Source organism: Miniopterus schreibersii (genome assembly GCF_964146895.1).
Source record: "Miniopterus schreibersii genome assembly, chromosome: 7".
NCBI lineage: Eukaryota > Metazoa > Chordata > Mammalia > Chiroptera > Miniopteridae > Miniopterus > Miniopterus schreibersii.
The window spans coordinates 6,553,024-6,570,537 of NC_138108.1; the positions used below are offsets into that span (position 1 = coordinate 6,553,024).

At 48.1% G+C, this 17,514-nt stretch overlaps 1 protein-coding gene and 1 pseudogene across 2 annotated transcripts; both read left to right on the plus strand.

The window, feature by feature from the left end:
- Positions 1–1,515: 1,515 nt before the first annotated feature.
- TM4SF20 (transmembrane 4 L six family member 20) lies at positions 1,516–12,682 on the plus strand (the record flags this gene model as incomplete). Its single annotated transcript, XM_081143222.1, has 4 exons — positions 1,516–1,698; positions 7,218–7,283; positions 10,349–10,500; positions 12,397–12,682. The coding sequence occupies 4 exons, from the start codon at positions 1,516–1,518 to the stop codon at positions 12,680–12,682; spliced, it is 687 nt and encodes a 228-aa protein (XP_080999348.1).
- LOC308559907 (transcription factor BTF3 pseudogene) lies at positions 12,538–14,148 on the plus strand (annotated as a pseudogene). Its single transcript has one exon. The product of its transcript is annotated as a transcription factor BTF3 pseudogene (transcript).
- Positions 14,149–17,514: the final 3,366 nt, after the last annotated feature.

The following is a 17,514-nucleotide window of genomic DNA, read 5'->3' on the forward strand; positions in this document are numbered from 1 at the left end:
TGTCTCCCTTCTCTGTGCCCACCGTAATTAGTGTGCTGTGGTGGTGTCTTTCAGCCGTTTTCAGTGTTGTGTGTGCTAGGCTGATGGGTGGGGCATTTTTAATCCATTTGGTACAAAGAGTCCTTTTCTGCTGGGACCTCGAACTAGAGCTGATGTGTTAGTGTCTGCCACCACACACCCAGTAACACGCTTCACATGCTCTCCTGCTTCTGTCGGATGGGGCCCTGCGCTAAGCCCTCACGCCCGAGCTCCCGGATGGGCTCCCCTTCAGCATTCATTCTGGCCTCACGCATGCACTCATTCATTCATCCTGCCCAACAGCCTTTGCTGAACCCGCGCCCTGGACTGGGGTGGGAATTACACAGGGGCAGAAGGAAGGCAGGGCAGATAGAAGGGCCGCCTAATGTTTGTTTTGCTTCTGGATAAATGGTTTGTCTTTCATCAGCCACATGAACTCGGGCATAACGGGGTGACTCATTTGGCCGGTAAAGCCTGAGCAGGGTGGCGTGGGGCTCTCCCGAACAGCGAGCGTTCAGGCTCAGCATGTGGCTCATCACATCTTTTGACTCCGCCTGTACAACTGGGGGGCTCTCAGAATGGAGCTGACGGTGCCTCCGAGCGTGGCGCTCCCAGTAACTAGCACGAGCAGGGCCCCCCTTGCCCATTCACGATGGACAATTAGCACACGTGAGGACTTTTGTACTTAAGGCCTATCCCGCTGACAGACCTTTTCTGGAGAAGCTCACGGACTAGTAGAAAGGCATTTTGGAAGCCTGGTCCAGACATGTACTGTACGTGACCAAGTAAGTGCTTCGGTTCAAAGAAGAGAAAACACGAGAACGTCTCCTCCAGCCTCCAGCCTGTTTCTGTTTCACTCTGGTTCCCGCACTTGAACAGCTCTGTCTGGTACCATTAACAGAACCTCCCACAGCTCTTAAGTGGGCTCCCTCTGCATGAGCTAGTCCACAGGCCCGGAGCGACATGACATCAAAACATTTTTAGTTTTGTGTATTGCTTAAAATTTCGGCTAATCAAGAACATTTGCAGCAGAGGAAGTATTCCCCCCCCACCCAATCTCATATTTGTTTTTTTATTAAACAATTTCAAAGGAAAGAGCTTCACTAGTTGGTAATAATGTCAGTGTAACAGGAAAAATAGTTTATATTAATTGGATATTCTTGCTTTCACTTTTACAAGGTAAAATATGTTCAAGGAGCGTTTTTTAAACTGGCTCTTCTTTGTTCTTAGTTTCCCTCTGCCTCGGTTCAGTCTTAAATTTACCTAACAAACGATAAGCTGTTTCCCGCCTTCCTTTCCCCACCTCGTCATAATATAAAGCTACCCACAGTTCCTGTCCTCATAAAGCACCACCCTCTTGGACTCTAAACGAATTCCTGAAATTAATTTTCATAAGTGCTAAACTTTAACTAGGTCAGGAGGCTCCGGATAAAAGGCGAGACGGTGCCGCACCAGCAGCCACAGTAACGGCCTTTCCGACCGCACCGGGGGGCGACCATGACCTGCTGCGAGGGATGGACGTCCTGCAACGGATTCAGCCTGTTGGCCCTGCTCCTGCTGGGAATCGTGTTCAACGCGATACCTCTCGTGGTCAACAGAGTCGAGGATGGGCAGTCTTCCCAAAACCCCATCTCCTGCTTTGAGTGGTGGTTCCCAGGAATTATAGGAGCGGGTCTGATGGTGAGTGACATTTATCTGACTTGATGTGGAGAAAGGCCTGCTTGTTTTACGAAACTCCTAAAGACCGTCTTTCAGCCTTACGGTGAGATGAGCTGTGTCTTGACTTAAGAGACCGTAAGGAGCGCTGGTGTGGTATTAATTTATATTGGTCATCAGTGAGGAACGATAATTTAAATAGATTAAATATGTGGTCCAGGCTAGGGAGCTTGGGCAAAAAAATGACGAGATTGATACAAGCTGTTGAGTTACTACGTTATCTTTGCACGGTGGGCTGCTCTTCCAAGCTTTATAGTTAGTCAGGGTCCTTTTGAATTAATTCCTTCAACTTTCCTTCGCTGATACCAAGCTCAAGGTATTCACAGGGGGTACAGCAGAAGCGGGAAGAGACATTCCACACACGATGAGTGTCCTGGATGATGACAACTGTGGCGTGGACATGGTGCTGCTTGCACCAAAGGGAGCTGGTCTAGGAGATTTGGGACCTGAATCCCTGGCTCTCTGGCCTCAGTGGCTTCTTGACTCAGGTCTTGTACATATAGCCCAGGACATCATGGTGCTTGTTGAATGTTAACCGTGGTAATTATTGATAGGTCTCTGTCTGATGGCGTCTTCATTAGAGCGAGATACAGAACTCCCCATTGCAGACCTCCCGGGAATGCTGATGCAGCGGGCTGGGCAGGGACCACTTGTGGAGAGGAACACATGCTGCGTTTGGACCTGGCAGAGAATCGCAGCTCTAGTGCTGCCTCCAATATATTGCTGTTTGCAAGTCCTTTATCTATATTCATAACGTGGGATGTGGGTACTGAAGTCTGGAAATTCAGCATTCACGAAGCTTGCTTTTGTTGGTTCTACCACCTGGGCACCATCTAATGGGGTCTGGGTAACGCTGGAGAAATGACCCTTGTTTGAGTGTGTGTGTGCGTGTGACAGTCCGGTGACCGATACTATCAGAGTGTTTTAGAGATGCTGGAACATGAAGGCGATTTTTAAAGAGATCTACCTGCATCCCTAATCGTTAACGGCCATCAGTTACTGCTGCTGGTCTTATCCCCAGAGTAACGTGAGAACACTCTGGGGTGGTTATACATTAAACTTTAGGTACATATTTGTTCTTCGGCTGGCACACTGGACTTGAGACCATGCTGGCATCAAAAAGCCACTCCAGCCCCGGCCGGGCGTGGCTCAGCGGTTGAGCGTTGACCTAGGATCCAGGCGATCGGGGTTCGATTCCCGGTCAGGGCACATGCCCGGGTTGCGGGCTAGGCACCCGATCAATGACTCTCTCATCATTGATGTTTCTATCTCTCTCTCTCCCTCTCCTTTCCTCTCTCTGAAATCAATAAATATATATTAAAAAAAAAAAAAAAAGCCACTCCAGGAAGCATTCCCCCAAAGCTGATGGTTTCTTTCCCTTTAACACTGAGAGCAATGTATTCTCCCTGCTTTAGGTAGAAAGAGCTACTTATAGGAAAAGCTTTTGGGAACTTGTGGGCTGTTTCTTCAAATTGCCATGAACATGCTCTTCCAGGCCGGGAGGAAGCACAGTGCCCAACAGGGCGATGCAATTGCGAGACTGTGTGTTTCTGTCCTTCCACGGGCTTCTCTCGACCTGAATACTGTGAGGTTCCTTTGCAGCGGCTTAGCCAGAAGCCAGGAGCAGCTGCCAAGGCTCATCAACAGGGCAATTTCCATGCAGCGCCTGAAAGTTCCTATGCTAAAACAACCCATTCAGAGTAACTCGTGTAGCTGTAGATGTAAATGGACTCTCCCACAAACCCCATCATAATAACATAAAATCGTCGCTGGCGTTAAAGGAGCCTGAGGTGATGACGGCACAATCCATTCCATGTTTTCTTCTTTGGGGAGCAGGGGACAGGGAAGGAGGAAGACACAGAGAGAGGCCACGCGAAGGGCCAGCTACTGGGTTCATGCCTTACTCCGTTATCGCATTTAATCCCTGGAATAATCTGGCCGAGCAGATATTATCAACTGTATTTTAACAGACAAGCAAACAGACGGTTAGGCACGTTAACGCGATGACACAGTAGCTGTGAGACCCGATTCCAGCTTCATCTGACCCCCAAGTCCTGTTTCCCACCAGTATTAGCACCATAACCCACCAGCCCCGCTTCAGGCTGACCGAGGGGGAAGGTGACTCATAACTTAAAACCCATAACCCTAAGTGACCAGGGAACTGAAGCACAGAAACCTGTGAAACAGTTTCGGGGATCTGCCCTTCCTTGTTCCGCGACAAACTTACTTTATTGCCCGCCATGAATATTAACGAAGGGCATTATACCAGGCTCTCTTTATTACCCAGGGCGATAGAATGTCACCAACGCATCAAACTACGCGTTGAAAAGTTCATTAGGTGCTTTACAGATCGAACCTCACACTCTAGGCCAGGCTCACAAGCAAACGGTGGGTGATAGGAGGGCTCAGAAAACAGGTGTGTTTCCACGGTCCTCGCACACATGTGCACATGGCTTTAACGGTCTACAGCTCTTCCGTTCTTCATGACGTATCCAGCTATGTCTCTCTCTAAGGGTGATGTGAAGAACACCTTTCCAACATCTGTCAAAATACTGAACTCTCAATATACTTGTAAATACCCAGAAGAGCTAATTAAGAAATCACTGTCCGATAAGCACTTTCGTCATAGTTCTTGAGATCTTTCCAAAATTGCTTTAAATTGGTATCGCTTCAAAAACAGATTTTGCAGGAAGCAGTGAACAACAACTATGGAATTAATTATTGATTATGTCATAAAATGCATTCATTGCATGTTTTTATGACTCACCCAAAACAGAGGAAACTTTCAACCTTTTGAAATCATGACTAAGAGTGTTACGTAATTATCTTCAATTATTTTATGCTAAATGAAAAGAAATCAGTAGATATTATTTTTCCAAGCACTAAGAAAAAACTTAAACTGTTTCTTCTAAAAGAAAAATAGTATTAAGGCCATTTGATACAAGATTAATTGTAAGCCTGAGCTTAATCATGCCTGTTCATTGAGTTCACTTATTACACAGTGGTAATTTATCAATTATTAAAGTCCTAGAAAAAACTTGTTGAATGTTAAACAAATTAGGCATTTGCAATAATAAACATTTGCGAATATAGTTTTTATATTTATGATAAGCTATGGCTTTGGGTTGCTCTCCTGTTCAGGTACTTAGAGGATCCCTAAAGTTTGATTTCTGTCCCAGAGTTTCAATGGTCTACAGATCTTCTCGTCTGCATTTGTAAATCATGTTCTTTACTTCTAAAACTGCATGAAAGGCTGGGTTTCTGCGAGGAAGAATGAACAGTATTGCTTCCTGATAAAAACAAATGACTATCAAGGCCTTTAGTTTCACACAAACTCTTATGCATTCAAATGTGCTTGGGAATGAAAGGGAAAGAGAATTCTCGTAATTGCTCATTGTGACAGATTATCTGGAACATTTATGATTCAGTCACACCTACACCTACACACTTTCTCACAATTTAATGTCCATTCTTTAAAGAGCCCCTCAATTTCTAGAGCTCAGAACGGGCAAAAGAGTTGGAAAATCAGTGAGCTACGAGGCAACAAAGATGTGTTGTTGACATGCCATGAAGTCAGCTGGGAGGGGATTCACATAAGTTATTGTTACTTTATAAAACCTCACTGCAATGGATTTTAAATAAAAGTAAATATTCAACATCTCTTTAATAAATCAATCCTAAAGAAAGCCAGCAGAGTTCAACTTACATCAATAAGGAAAATGAGATGACTCATCCATTTAAGCTGTAATTTAATGTTGTTCTTTCTTCTAACATCATTAACATTCTAGATCAGTGATTGACAACTTATTTCTGTAAACAACCAGATCATGACTATTTTAGGCTTTGAGACTCACAGCTAGTGAACTGGACTGTTGGTATGAGAGTCATAGACTGTAACAGTGAATGGGCATGGCTGTGTTCTAATAAAACTTTATGTCTGACAAAGAAGTGGTGGGCCACAGTTTGCCGGTTCCTGTAAACGATTTGTTCCTTAAGCTCAAAGGCAGTATAGCTTATGGGTATGACAAAAGAGGTTTGGGGCCTAAATTTTTCCCCCTGTCTTCTGGGCTCTTAGCTCCGCCCCAGGATGGCCCGGCTGCCACACATACATGTGATCTTGGGATTGTAAAGGTGTCGGAATTCAAGACAATATGAAGCCAAGTCTGATCGCAACGCAAAGTGTTCTCCACAAGTGCCATGGAGTCAGCGCTTGGTCAGAGTGGGGGAAGTTTGTTAGGAAAGCCGCCTCCTAAGGCGCCGAATGTTAGAGGGGCTCTGAGAACACAAAGGGGGTGTGGTTTTGGGAAAAGGAATCGGGAAGGGACCGAGGACAATGAGATGAGCAAGGGGTGGGCGCAGGATGAAAGGGGACAAGCTCCGCGAAGGGACAGAGAGCTGTAAGAACCGGCCAGTGCGGATCGTGGTCCGGAGTCTGGGCTTTGGAAACCAAAGGCCCAGCTCGAATCCAAAGTCTTCCACTCCCTTGGAGAAGTCGCTCCAGCTCTCTAGCCTCAGTTTCCCCCACGTGAGATGAGGGTAATGAGGGCGCCTGAATGAACTAACACGGGCACAGCGCCTAAGACCGGGCCTGGCGCGTCGCTGGAACTCAGCAGCATGCTGGAAAGCGGGCTGGAGAGAAGGGGGGCCGCTCGGGGCGGCTGTGCCGAGCGCCAAAACCCCAACAACCCGTGGCTAAAATGTCCTGAGGGGAAGGAAGGAAGCTACAGCCCACTCTTCAGTGACACAGGGCTTCTTCCAGGGAGGATTCCTGGATGGATGTGACTAAATATTTATACCTAACCCCGAGGGCACGATGCTGCTTCTCACAGCTGTCCCCAGCAGGACGCGCTCCCCTCGACACAGAGCCACACGCACGAGGTTTCTGAACATCCACGCAAAGGAAGGTCGTTACAGATCACGGAGAAAGGAGCGGAAAGGGGAACACGGCACCAGAAATATTTCCCAAATCCCAAGCTGGGGAACCAGCCAGGTGGCGGTGACCCTGGCAGGGAGAGGAAGGTTAGGGCTGAGGGGAAGGGGTGGGGCAGAATTCGTAGTTCCCCACCGCCAGGCGAACAAAACCAGCGATTTCCTTTCAGGATGCTTGCCAGATTCAGACAGTTCTGGGGGAATTGGATGGTGGCTGCAGATTATAGCAACTAAAAAAAAAAAGAATTTTGGATGATGCAAGCAATTCTTTCAGAAATACTCCTTCCAAAATTATGAATCAAATAACTCGCTTGATTTAAAATCCAAGTCTCTCTAAAGGAGTACAGTAATGTCGGTGGAAGAGCCTGAAACCGCTCTCCTGAAATCCCGCCATCCCTCCCCACTCTTTAATCGCTGTGGTTGAAACGGGGACCCCAAGACCAAGGACGGTGCCCGATTTCTGTCCCACAGCTGCTGGTGGAGAGAAGGCAGAGCTGCTTTCTCAGCTGCTGAGGAGTAGTAAGACTCATCTTTCCCGTTGATGTGATTTCCAGGCCGTTCCAGCAACAGTGATGTCCCTGGGAGCCAGGAAAAGAGCCTGCTGCAACAACAAAACCGGGGTGAGTGTGCGGGGCGCAGGGCCGGGAGCAGAGGGGAGGCCCCTGCGGGCGGCCGGCAGAGCCACCCCGGGGCTCCGGGCGCTGCAGGTCACCGTGCGCGGCCAGCGGCAGGACCGCAGCCGTAGGAACGTCCCATGAGGATGGTTATATGGTAGCACGGAAAGTGAGGGGGTTTGGTTTGTTTTTTCATAATAATATAACCTTGGAGCCAGCCTCAGACCTCTCCTCAATTCTCAGTTTCACCAATCTGAAGGTTTTCAAAGAAAGATTTATAAATCCCACTCAGGGCTGCAACCCGTTTCAGAATTATTTTCATGCTGTGTATCAAATACTTGAGGGAAACCTTCCCTCAGTTCTCCATGCATATGAAAGGTCGGTTTCCCAGCCTTGGAACGATACTTGCTCTTATTTGGTTAAGTTAAAGAAGACACTAGTTATTTTTTCAAACACTTAGTACATACCTACTATGAATAAAATTTTAAATAAGCTAAAAGTAAAACAAATGAATACTTGTCCACCTTCTGTCACTACGCATGCTCAGAACACATTCGAACAGGCTATCCTATTTCATTCTCTCAGAAGCCTCGCGTGGGAAATAGGACCTGTTTTACTGACCGAGAAACGGATGCTCAGAGAAAGCAAATACCTTGCCAGGGAAGCACAGCCAGTGAGCGAGCTTCTATCTCAATCCACCAGACACCAAAGTCACAATCCCTACACTACCGGTGCCATGAACATTGTTAATAACACCGTGCAAAGGCTCGCAATTCTCCAAGGAGGGGAGGACCAAGGAATAAGTCATCGGAGATTCCTGGCTGAGCCTGAGGCTCGCTGGGGACGTTAGGACCACCCAGGAAAATCTTAAAAAACGCCAATGCCCTGTCCCCCTCACCCCGCTCGGAGTGTCGGCGGCAGTGTTTTCCAAAAACACCCCGGGGATCCCAGTGTGGTCCCGGGGGGAGAGCCGCTGTTTAAAGAGGTACATTTAGACCCATGTACACTTTCGTATTTCCTGTCGTTTGCTGTTTCTCCAGGATTATAATTACTTTGTTCATTCTTTAGAGTCTATCTCCATTGCTGATACGTTGCAGGGCCCTGCACTTCTCTTGTTAAACTGTCACCCTTTGCAGTTTGACTTTGCATTACCCGTGTCATGCCCACAGCATTCCCGGGACAGCGCCAAGTCCCCGGCCTTAGAAACACCTGAACACTTACACAGACTTTTCTCTCAAATCCTATTTCCATTAAGAATCTCTCCCGGCCCCCGCTCATATCCTTTCATGACAAATTTGCCATCTTTTCAGCGATCACCCTCCTCTCTCCTTTGGGGACACGGTGAGTTGGGGTGAGCAAACCACCCTTCCACGCGGGTGCCGGCTGGACGCGCCGGCCGAGGGTGGGGGGCGGCTCGCGCTCTAGCAGTAATAGCTCGGCTGGCTGTTGAATCACCAGGTTATGCTGATTCGGCGAAACCGCCAGGTTTTTTAGCCACTTTTCTCACCAGCCGTGTGAGGACCAGTGTTTACATACCTCGAATCTTTCAAGTACAGACAAGACCGAAAAGTGGCAAAGGCGAGGCCTTGGGGTGGGGGAGAGGAGGTCACCAAGACCTGCCCCCTATTTTAACTGTTCCCTGCGCCTTCCCTTCGTCCATTTATTGATTTTGTTTCTGATTCCTTTGGCTTTGCTGAGTCATTTAAACGAACCCCGACTCTAAGGGAAACACAGATCTTGGACTCACTTCCTAAACCAGGCTTCTCCGTAGTAATGAGAAGTCAGAAATAATAGGTGATCAGAATATAAACACAGGGGCGCTTCCTGATGAGCAAACTTAAGTAACCGCATAGACCGCAGGAGGGTGGGAGAAGCGGGATTCGAACTACACTCCCAACCCGTCGCTGTGCTTGCGGCTGGGAGAGGGTCGGTTAGTGATTCGACCCTGAGCACCGGCGCTGACGGGCTGTGAGGTCCAGACACCGTCAGTCTCCCCAACTGCGGTTTTCTCATCCACAAGATGGGAGTAACTGCGCCCACCTTTCGGGGTTACTGACAGGACAGTGAAGCCCGAGGTCCCTCGACACGCCATGTAAGCAGCCACCTGTCCCGCCTGCCCAGCAAAGGCAGGGCTGAAGGATACAACACGTGGACCCCGGGGCGCCGCGGCCCCTCCGACCCGACCCGCCGAAGGAGGAGTGCTCCTCCCCTCACTCCCGCGGGCTTGCCGTCGTCATAAGGAACCCTCACGGATGAAGCACCCCACCGAAACGCCACGCGGCTCTTCTGGAAAACACCCACATGCACCCACTCTCCTCCGGGCGACACTGCCTCTCGCCCAGCCTCGTGCTCGTTTTCCGGTGACTCGGACTCACGACATGAAAGATGCTTAGATGCGTAGTCTCCCCCCGACGGTGGTGGCGCTGCACCAAAATCAGGGCCGGTTTTGCACCCCCTCCCCGCCCCCAAGGGGCCATTGGGCAAAGCCCGGCAACAGTTCTGGTTGCCACAGCTGTACGGGGGTGTTGCTGGCAGCCAGTGGGTGGAGGCGGCCTGCAATGCACAGGAGAGGCCCCCACAGCGAAGGGCCCAAGGCCAGCGGCGCTGAGACCAGCGGCCCTGTCCCAACACGACGCCGTACCCACCACTGCGAAGTGCTGACCCCTGGCCACTGACAAGGTCAGGGCCAAATCCAGACTAAAGGTTTGGGAGTGAAGAGAGCGGGCACCCAAGTGTGGGCGCCTAAGACCCAGTCAAGGTTCCACGAAGCAGGAAGTACAGAGACAGGCGGAAAAGGAGGGACCGGGTCTCAGCGTTCGGTTGAAACGGACAAAGGTCAGGATTTTCAGAAAACGTGGCCAGATCAATGCTCCCTGAGTCTAATCGAATGGCAGAGACTTGGCCCCTGCCTTCTTTTATGACTCACACCTAATCAAACTGGGACCTGAAGGCCTCGGGCTACACGGTGACCGGACCAGGGCCACAGGAGATTAAAGGCTGCGTCTGATGTGGGAACTTGAAAGCGGCCAAGGCCACGTCATGACGTGCACATGCCCGACTTTCTGTTTCAGATGTTTTTTTCATCGCTCCTGAACGTCATCACCGTCATCGGCGCTGCGTACTGCGTGCTGGTTTCTCTGCAGGCTTTCATGCAAGGTCCTCTCATCTGTAATGATCCAGGCAACGGCACTGCCAGTTGTGAATTTTCAGAAGACAGTTTCAGGTGAGCGACCTGGCTTTCACCGATTGTTTTGCAGGGCAACTGGTTAGATTAGACTGCATAGCAGCTGGGGGGGGGAGAGGGTTTGACGGAGCACCATGTTTTTCTTTGATGAAACTACGGAAACAATTCTTAGGGATTTAGCACATCAATTCCCACTGGCAAAAGCTCATAGAAACTGCAGGAATCACTACATTCGGGATGCTTTGGGTGTGGCCTTGTCTAAAGAAGTAATTGACTCAGATGGCTTATCTTTGTCTTAAAAAGTTCTGGAAATAAATACACACCAGAAACTTAACTTTCACCCTTGGAGGATGGTGACGGAGGAAGCCCTGGGGAAGTATTGACTTTCTACACTTTTTTTTTTTTTTTTAAATATGTCTTTATTGATTTCAGAGAGAAGAAGGGAGAGGGAGAGAGAGATGGAAACATCAATGATGAGTCATTGATCGGCTGCCTCCTGCACACCCCCTACTGGGGATGGAGCCCGAAACCCGGGCACGTGCCCCGACCGGGAATCGAACCTCGATCTCCTGGATCCTAGGTCAATGCTCAACCGCTGAGCCACGTCTAGCTAGTAGTTGACTTTCTACACTTCTGAATTAATTAAATCTGTAAGCCCTAAGTGCAGATTACCTTTACACTTTAAAAAATGAAGTAGAAACAAAATAAATACAATCTAGAGCCTTATTTATAAGCCCTAAAAGAAACCAAGCAGCCTGGATTCATGCAGACACACTAGAAACAGGTGGTAGGGATAGGAATGAATGACAAGTTTAAGTTGTTCAGTAACAAATAACACAGAAGAGTTACAAGTAGATGGCTCCTGTCAGTCTTGTAAGATGGTTCTGTGCCTGGACCTAAGCACATTTGGGAGAAACTGGAAGAAAAGGGCAACCGAACTCATTAGCTCTGTCTACACCGCTCAGGTGGGAAATGACCAGGCTTCCCTCTGTAGTCACATAAAAACACGGAAAACGTTCCCTTCCTGTCCCTGTATCTTGCTCCATTAGAAGAGAAAAACCCCTGAAAATTTTCCTACCACGGTTGTGATGGATCAAAATCCAAAGGCATTACCTCATTTTGTCCTTCAGAGGCTACACACATTCAGTCCTCAGCAGGTGACAACTCAGGCACCAGGCTAAGCTCCCGAGGAGACAGAGCCCACGGTGTCCCCACTCCAACTGGGGTGACAGTTATAGAGAGTAAAGTTACCCAAGAGTGATCCCGGGCTTGCTGCAAACTGCGAGAAGCGCTCTCAGACTCCGTGCGCGAAAGCACTTGTTTTCCCAGGTTGAAGGGACCCAAACGCACACTAAGAACACTTAGGCCTCGGGGCAGAAAGTTCCTCCTGTTCCATACCTTGCAGCGATGGGCACAAATCACTTTAATCAGACGTATTATTTTTCTTTTCTGTTGAATTTATTGGGGTGACATTGGTTGATAAAATCACATAGGTTTCGGGTGTAATCAGACATAGTATCTGATGTCTTTCCTGAGTAAAAGCTGGACATCTGGATGAAGAGCAGGTGCCACTGTGGTTCTGCACTAAGAGTCGGCTCCTTCATGGGGGGCGGGGGGGGGCACCTTTATTTTCTCATCTTTAGCGAGCAGAAGAGTGTCTGCACAAATTGGCAGAACCACATGCAACCGCTGACTTCCCACCATTTTCGACATAGAAAACGTTTGTTGACTGATGGGATAGATATTGAACAGAACACTTTATGCCTATTAACCTGTGGACACGCTCAGGGAGCCTGGACTTAGCTATAGTTTCTGGGCACATTTCACAAGTACTTTGTTTTACTATACTTACCCTTTCCTGGGCACAGTGCTGCATTCTTTGGATGGCCAGTGAAATTCCTGAATATCTTACCTTTTCTTTCATTTTTCTGGAAGGATTAATCCCGAATCCTTCAACCTGCAGTGGTTCTTGAGTGACTCTTGCGTACCTCCTACCAGCTCGACTCCCACCGTGAATGACACGATGCCCCATAACAGGAGGACATTCGGCTTGCACTTCAGTTCTAAAACAGACAAACACAAGACTATCCACTTCGTGGTATTTCTAGGCCTGCTGCTGGTGGGGAGTCTTGAGTTCCTGTTTGGGCTCAGTCAGATAATCATCGGTTTCCTGGGCTGTCTGTGTGGGGTCTCCAAGCGACCAAGAGGTTTCATTGTGTAATTTGATGGCAACAAAATGGAAATATAAACAGTTTGGTTCATCTGAGAACTACGTTTCAAAGACACCCTTTTAGAAGTTAGAAGCTCAATAAAGGAACATTATCTAGGAAGCAGTATCAGTCCTTTTAGTCCAAGAGGTGTGTTTTTTTTAAAGTCACCTGTAATGTGATTTAAAGAAGTCAGCCTTTTCCATATAAAATAAAGTGTGTTGGTAAATGCGTAATGCTTTCATGTGAAGAAGTGAAGTCCATCAGCAGTTGACTTGGGGAGCAATGAGGAGCAGATTTGGGTGTTTTGCATCTTTCTGTACTGTTTGCATTTCCTAACTCTATTCTTATGTGTGGACAGGAAGGGAGGGAAAGGGAGGAAAATGGGTGATGGAGGGAAGGCAGGCAAGAGGTTCGGAACAGAAGTTACCCTGGAAGTAAGAGTATGGGACCTTTTGCTTGCATTCTTTTTAAGAAAAAGTAATAAATATCTAACCTGAATGCACTCAAGTTTTTAGGCTGAATTCCTCGCTTACAGGAAATCCAGGGACAGACACTCAAACTCAAATGCTAAAGGTAGGGCAGCAAACAGACAATAGCCTTCTGTTTACATCAAGAAAACGTACAGGGGAAATGAACAGAGGGATGTGCTGAGGGAGCTGTTCTGTACTGAGAACAGAGATGGGCCCCCACTGAGTGTGTGGTGTGGAGCTGGCTGGGAAAATCAGGGAAACTTGCACAAGCATTGGTGTGGGTGATACTAAGGACTTACTGTGAATTTTTATCTCTGATAATGGCTTAATGGTTATACAGGAAAATGTCTTTATTTTTTAGAAGTGCGTATGTATGTGTTTGGGAGAAAATGTCATGTTTTTAAAATACTTCAACCAAGCTCTAGCTGCCGTCTTGCTTCCCCACGTGTGCGCCTATTCTCAGCTGGTCTGTCCAAGGCCCCGAGTGCCAGCCCTAGTCCCCTGCGCCCCGTTTCCTCTCCAACAAGATGAAAGAAACTATCACGAACCAACAGAAACTTGCCAAACTGCAGGCACAAGTGTGCATTGGTGGGAAAGGAACTGCTCGTAGAAAGAAGGTGGTTCACAGAACAGCTACAGCCGACGGTAAGAAACTTCAGTTCTCCTTAAAGAAGTTAGGGGTAAACAACATCTCAGGTATTGAAGAGGTAAATATGTTCACAAACCAAGGAACAGTGATCCACTCACCAACCCCAAAGCGCAGGCATCTCTGGCAGGAACACCGTCACCATTACAGGCCACGCGGAGACAGAGCAGCCGACAGAGATGCTGCCCAGCATCTTAAACCAGCTGGCAGCAGCCTGACTCGTTTAAGGAGGCCGGCTGAAGCTCTGCCCCAACAGCCTGTGGATGGAAAAGCACCACTTGCTGCTGGGGAGGAGGAGGAGGATGAAGTCCCGGATCTTGTGGAGAATTTTGATGAGGTTTCCAAGAACGAGGCAAACTGAGCTGAGTCGGGTCTGAAGATGAACTTGAAGGGGTTACTGGGAGCTGCTGTTTCATATTACGACTGCTTTTTCACACCCTGTTTATGGATCTGACAAAATCTAGAGCTCTAATTATTTTTTAGCGCAACCCCCCTGGGACATTGCAGCTCTTTTCAGTTTTTGCTTATACATAAATCATTCTTTGCAGCTAATTTAGCTGAAGCAGCCTGGGAATAAAGTTTGAAACAGGTTAATAAAAAACAAACAAACAAAAACTTCAACCAAAGATAAAATAATAGAAAAATGTTCATTGTTGTATTTGGGTGACAGATGTATGGTGAGTCATTATACTTTTCTATCTTCCTATGTTTGCTTTTTCCCCCAATAATTAAAAATTATAAATTCCTAGAAAAAAAATCAGCCTTTCAAAAGCTGGTTTCTATATATGACAATCTTTAAAAGACAGGATAGTAAATCAGCATATTTACCATATTAAAATGTTATAAAACAGACTGAACTAGAAATCTACGATTTTCTGAATGTGATTATTTCCATTATTTATGCTCACCGGGCTTAGGTTCTAGAAATAACTCGCAATACTTACGTTGTAGCTGCCCCTCAAAACTAGTAACATCAAGAACTTACGGGCTTTTTCACCTAAATCCATTTGCTGTATAAAGACCTTCTCCTCACGTTCCTACAAATCCCTATTTATCCTCAAGGTTTAACTTAAATATCTCCTACCTGAGAAAGCCTTCCCAGAGCGCACGATCCCAAGAAACTGAGCACCTACCAACCACCACCATCAGACCTGTCACAACCTAACCCAAGTGAACCGCTATTACCGTACCTGTCACGGAGAAACACAGGTGTTTTGTCTCCGTGTCCATCACGGTAAGAGATCGGGGACCAGCCAATGCTTCCCCACTGTCACCAGCTCCGTCCTGCTTCAGGTCAGCGAGGCCTCTCTGCCCAGGCCCCCCCAGTCCAATCTCTGGCTAAGGCCCTTCACTCTTCATCCTTCAGCACAGATACCCCGTTTTCCGAGGGGCCTTCCCCGGCCATCTAACGAAGAGCAGGTGCCCGTCCCCTCCGCCGGCCTCTGGCTGATGGCGCCCGTCAGGACGGCGATGGCATTTTTACTGGTGTTTTCTTCGTAACCTTCCTTCTCCCCAGACCACACGCTCCGCGGGAACAGGGACGTCGCTCTCATTCACCCCGGAACGCTCGGCCCCAAATCCACTGCCCAGCGCCAAGCAGGGTCAGCACTGGACACACTGTCACCTGGCTTAATGAATTCTCTGTAGAGCTTAGCTTTCCCTGAGGGCTCCACGCTCATGGAACGAACGCCCAGCTGCTAACAGCCACGAAGTTAACACGCGAGCGAAGCGACACGACAGCTCCCTGCGTGTAACTGAACACACGGGGCAGCGAGGGTGCACTCTCCTCGCATCGGCCTAGATGAGCCAGTTCTCTGCGGGGTCACGAGGGGACAGGAGACAGACTTCAGCAGGCCCTTCCGAGGGCAGAGGGTGGCTCGCAGAAGCAACCGGCTGAAAGAGCCGGTAAGTCATTTCCTTGCTGTTAGTCTTGCGGAAGCTGCTGGCATGGATAAAGCCCTAAAAGCCTACGGGCCGCCTGGGGTTAGGTATCTTTTGGGGACATGCCTACACTTACATAAGGCCTTTTAAGTGCAGCTGTGAACGTGGTGCAGTGACACACTTGTGAGACTTAGTTGCAGGACACTGAGTGCGGCAGGTTGACCATTACTGGCTGGCCCGCCGTGCCCTTTGGCCTGCTGTTGCCCTCACCCGGAATCTTTTCTCCACTGCTTGTTGAAATGCTATATATTTTTCAAGGTTCGGCTCAAACATCTAAGGAGGATTTCCTGCTTCTCTCAGCTCCAAAACCACTTTCTCACGGTGACAAACCCCTGCTCGGGGAGGCGATGGCACAGGCTGGGCTTGTGAGTGATTCAGGCGCATTTTCTGACCTGTGACGAGGCGCGTGTTTCTTTGTTCTTGGTACCCTGCTGGAACTGCTCTCCCGGTCCCCCCGTAGCGGTCAAGAAAGTACTTCCCAGTGTTTGGTAAAAATCAACAGGAAGAGCTTTTTTGTTTGCTCATCTCCCGGAATTCCTGTTTTACCTCACTCCTGGCCCTCGTGGGGTCCTTTCCCCGCCCACCCAACCAAACAGGAGCTCATTTTACCCACGTCTCATCATTTTTGTGCTTTCCACTGGATCACGCACAGAAATTACTCTGTGAAACATATGAAGGTATAATTAATTACATCATTAGCGTATTAAAGGAATCAGAAGACTTTCATGTGTGAGGAAAAAAAAGGCCAGCAAACTCATAATAAACCCAAGGAAGTAAAGGGTCTGTTTTTTTTCTTAAGGACAGGGAGAAGCAATAGAATGTTCAATCCCCCCGTATCTAAAATGCCCTCACCTGCCTTTCCCCAAACTCACTGCCTTGGAGAAAGATACTTAAGATGTGTGGAGGACACTAGACCTCACTAAAATTCTATCAGTTTCTGAACCAAAAACAGGAAAAAACCAACAAAAACCAGTTTCAGGACTAAAGGCTACCAGGACTCGCTTCCTTGGCACGTTTGGCCCTCGTGAGGTTTAGTGCAGTAGGTAAGCACTGCGATGGGGAAAGCACACACAGCTCAGGGTATCTGCACCTGCGCCGCACTGTGGACACTACAGACGAGAAAACCACTTGGACACAAGCAGCCCCGTGACAGGATGAAGACCCGAACGGCAGCACATAGGGTCTTGCTCCTGCCAAGTCCTCAGCTGTGTCACTTGCGCCTGAGACAGACTCAGGTTCGTGTAAGGTAACAATACGGGAGACAGCTCGCAGCACAAGATGATGAAACAAATCTTTCGATAAACAAATGTTTTGGTTGACAGTTTATTAAATACACTACAATTGTACCTTATTCTGTAGTTTTTTAAATCATTCACACATGAACTTAGTAAAAATGTACTTTATAGAAAATCACCTGAAAAACTAAAATAAAAATAAGCACGCGCATTTTACACACGTTAGGTAAACTACTGAGAATGTCAGGAATTATGTTAATGATGAGGTGAGACAGGAGGTGGCCGGACCTTACTCACTGACGCCGCACCCCACTCAGATTCAGGGGTGTTAGTGCTGAACTGTGGGCGGGAACATGTCCACTAACAACTGCTCAACAGTCTGAGAAACAGGACAAAGTCTTTTTCTCCTACAGGTCCTTTTCTAAATCCATTCTCTACCCTCTCCCATTCAGAGAGTGACTTGTGCAGACTGATGAGGCAAAACATGAATTCCTTTTGAGAACCCAACGGGAGCGTGTACACACATGCAGGGGGTTCTGGGTGTCACTGCA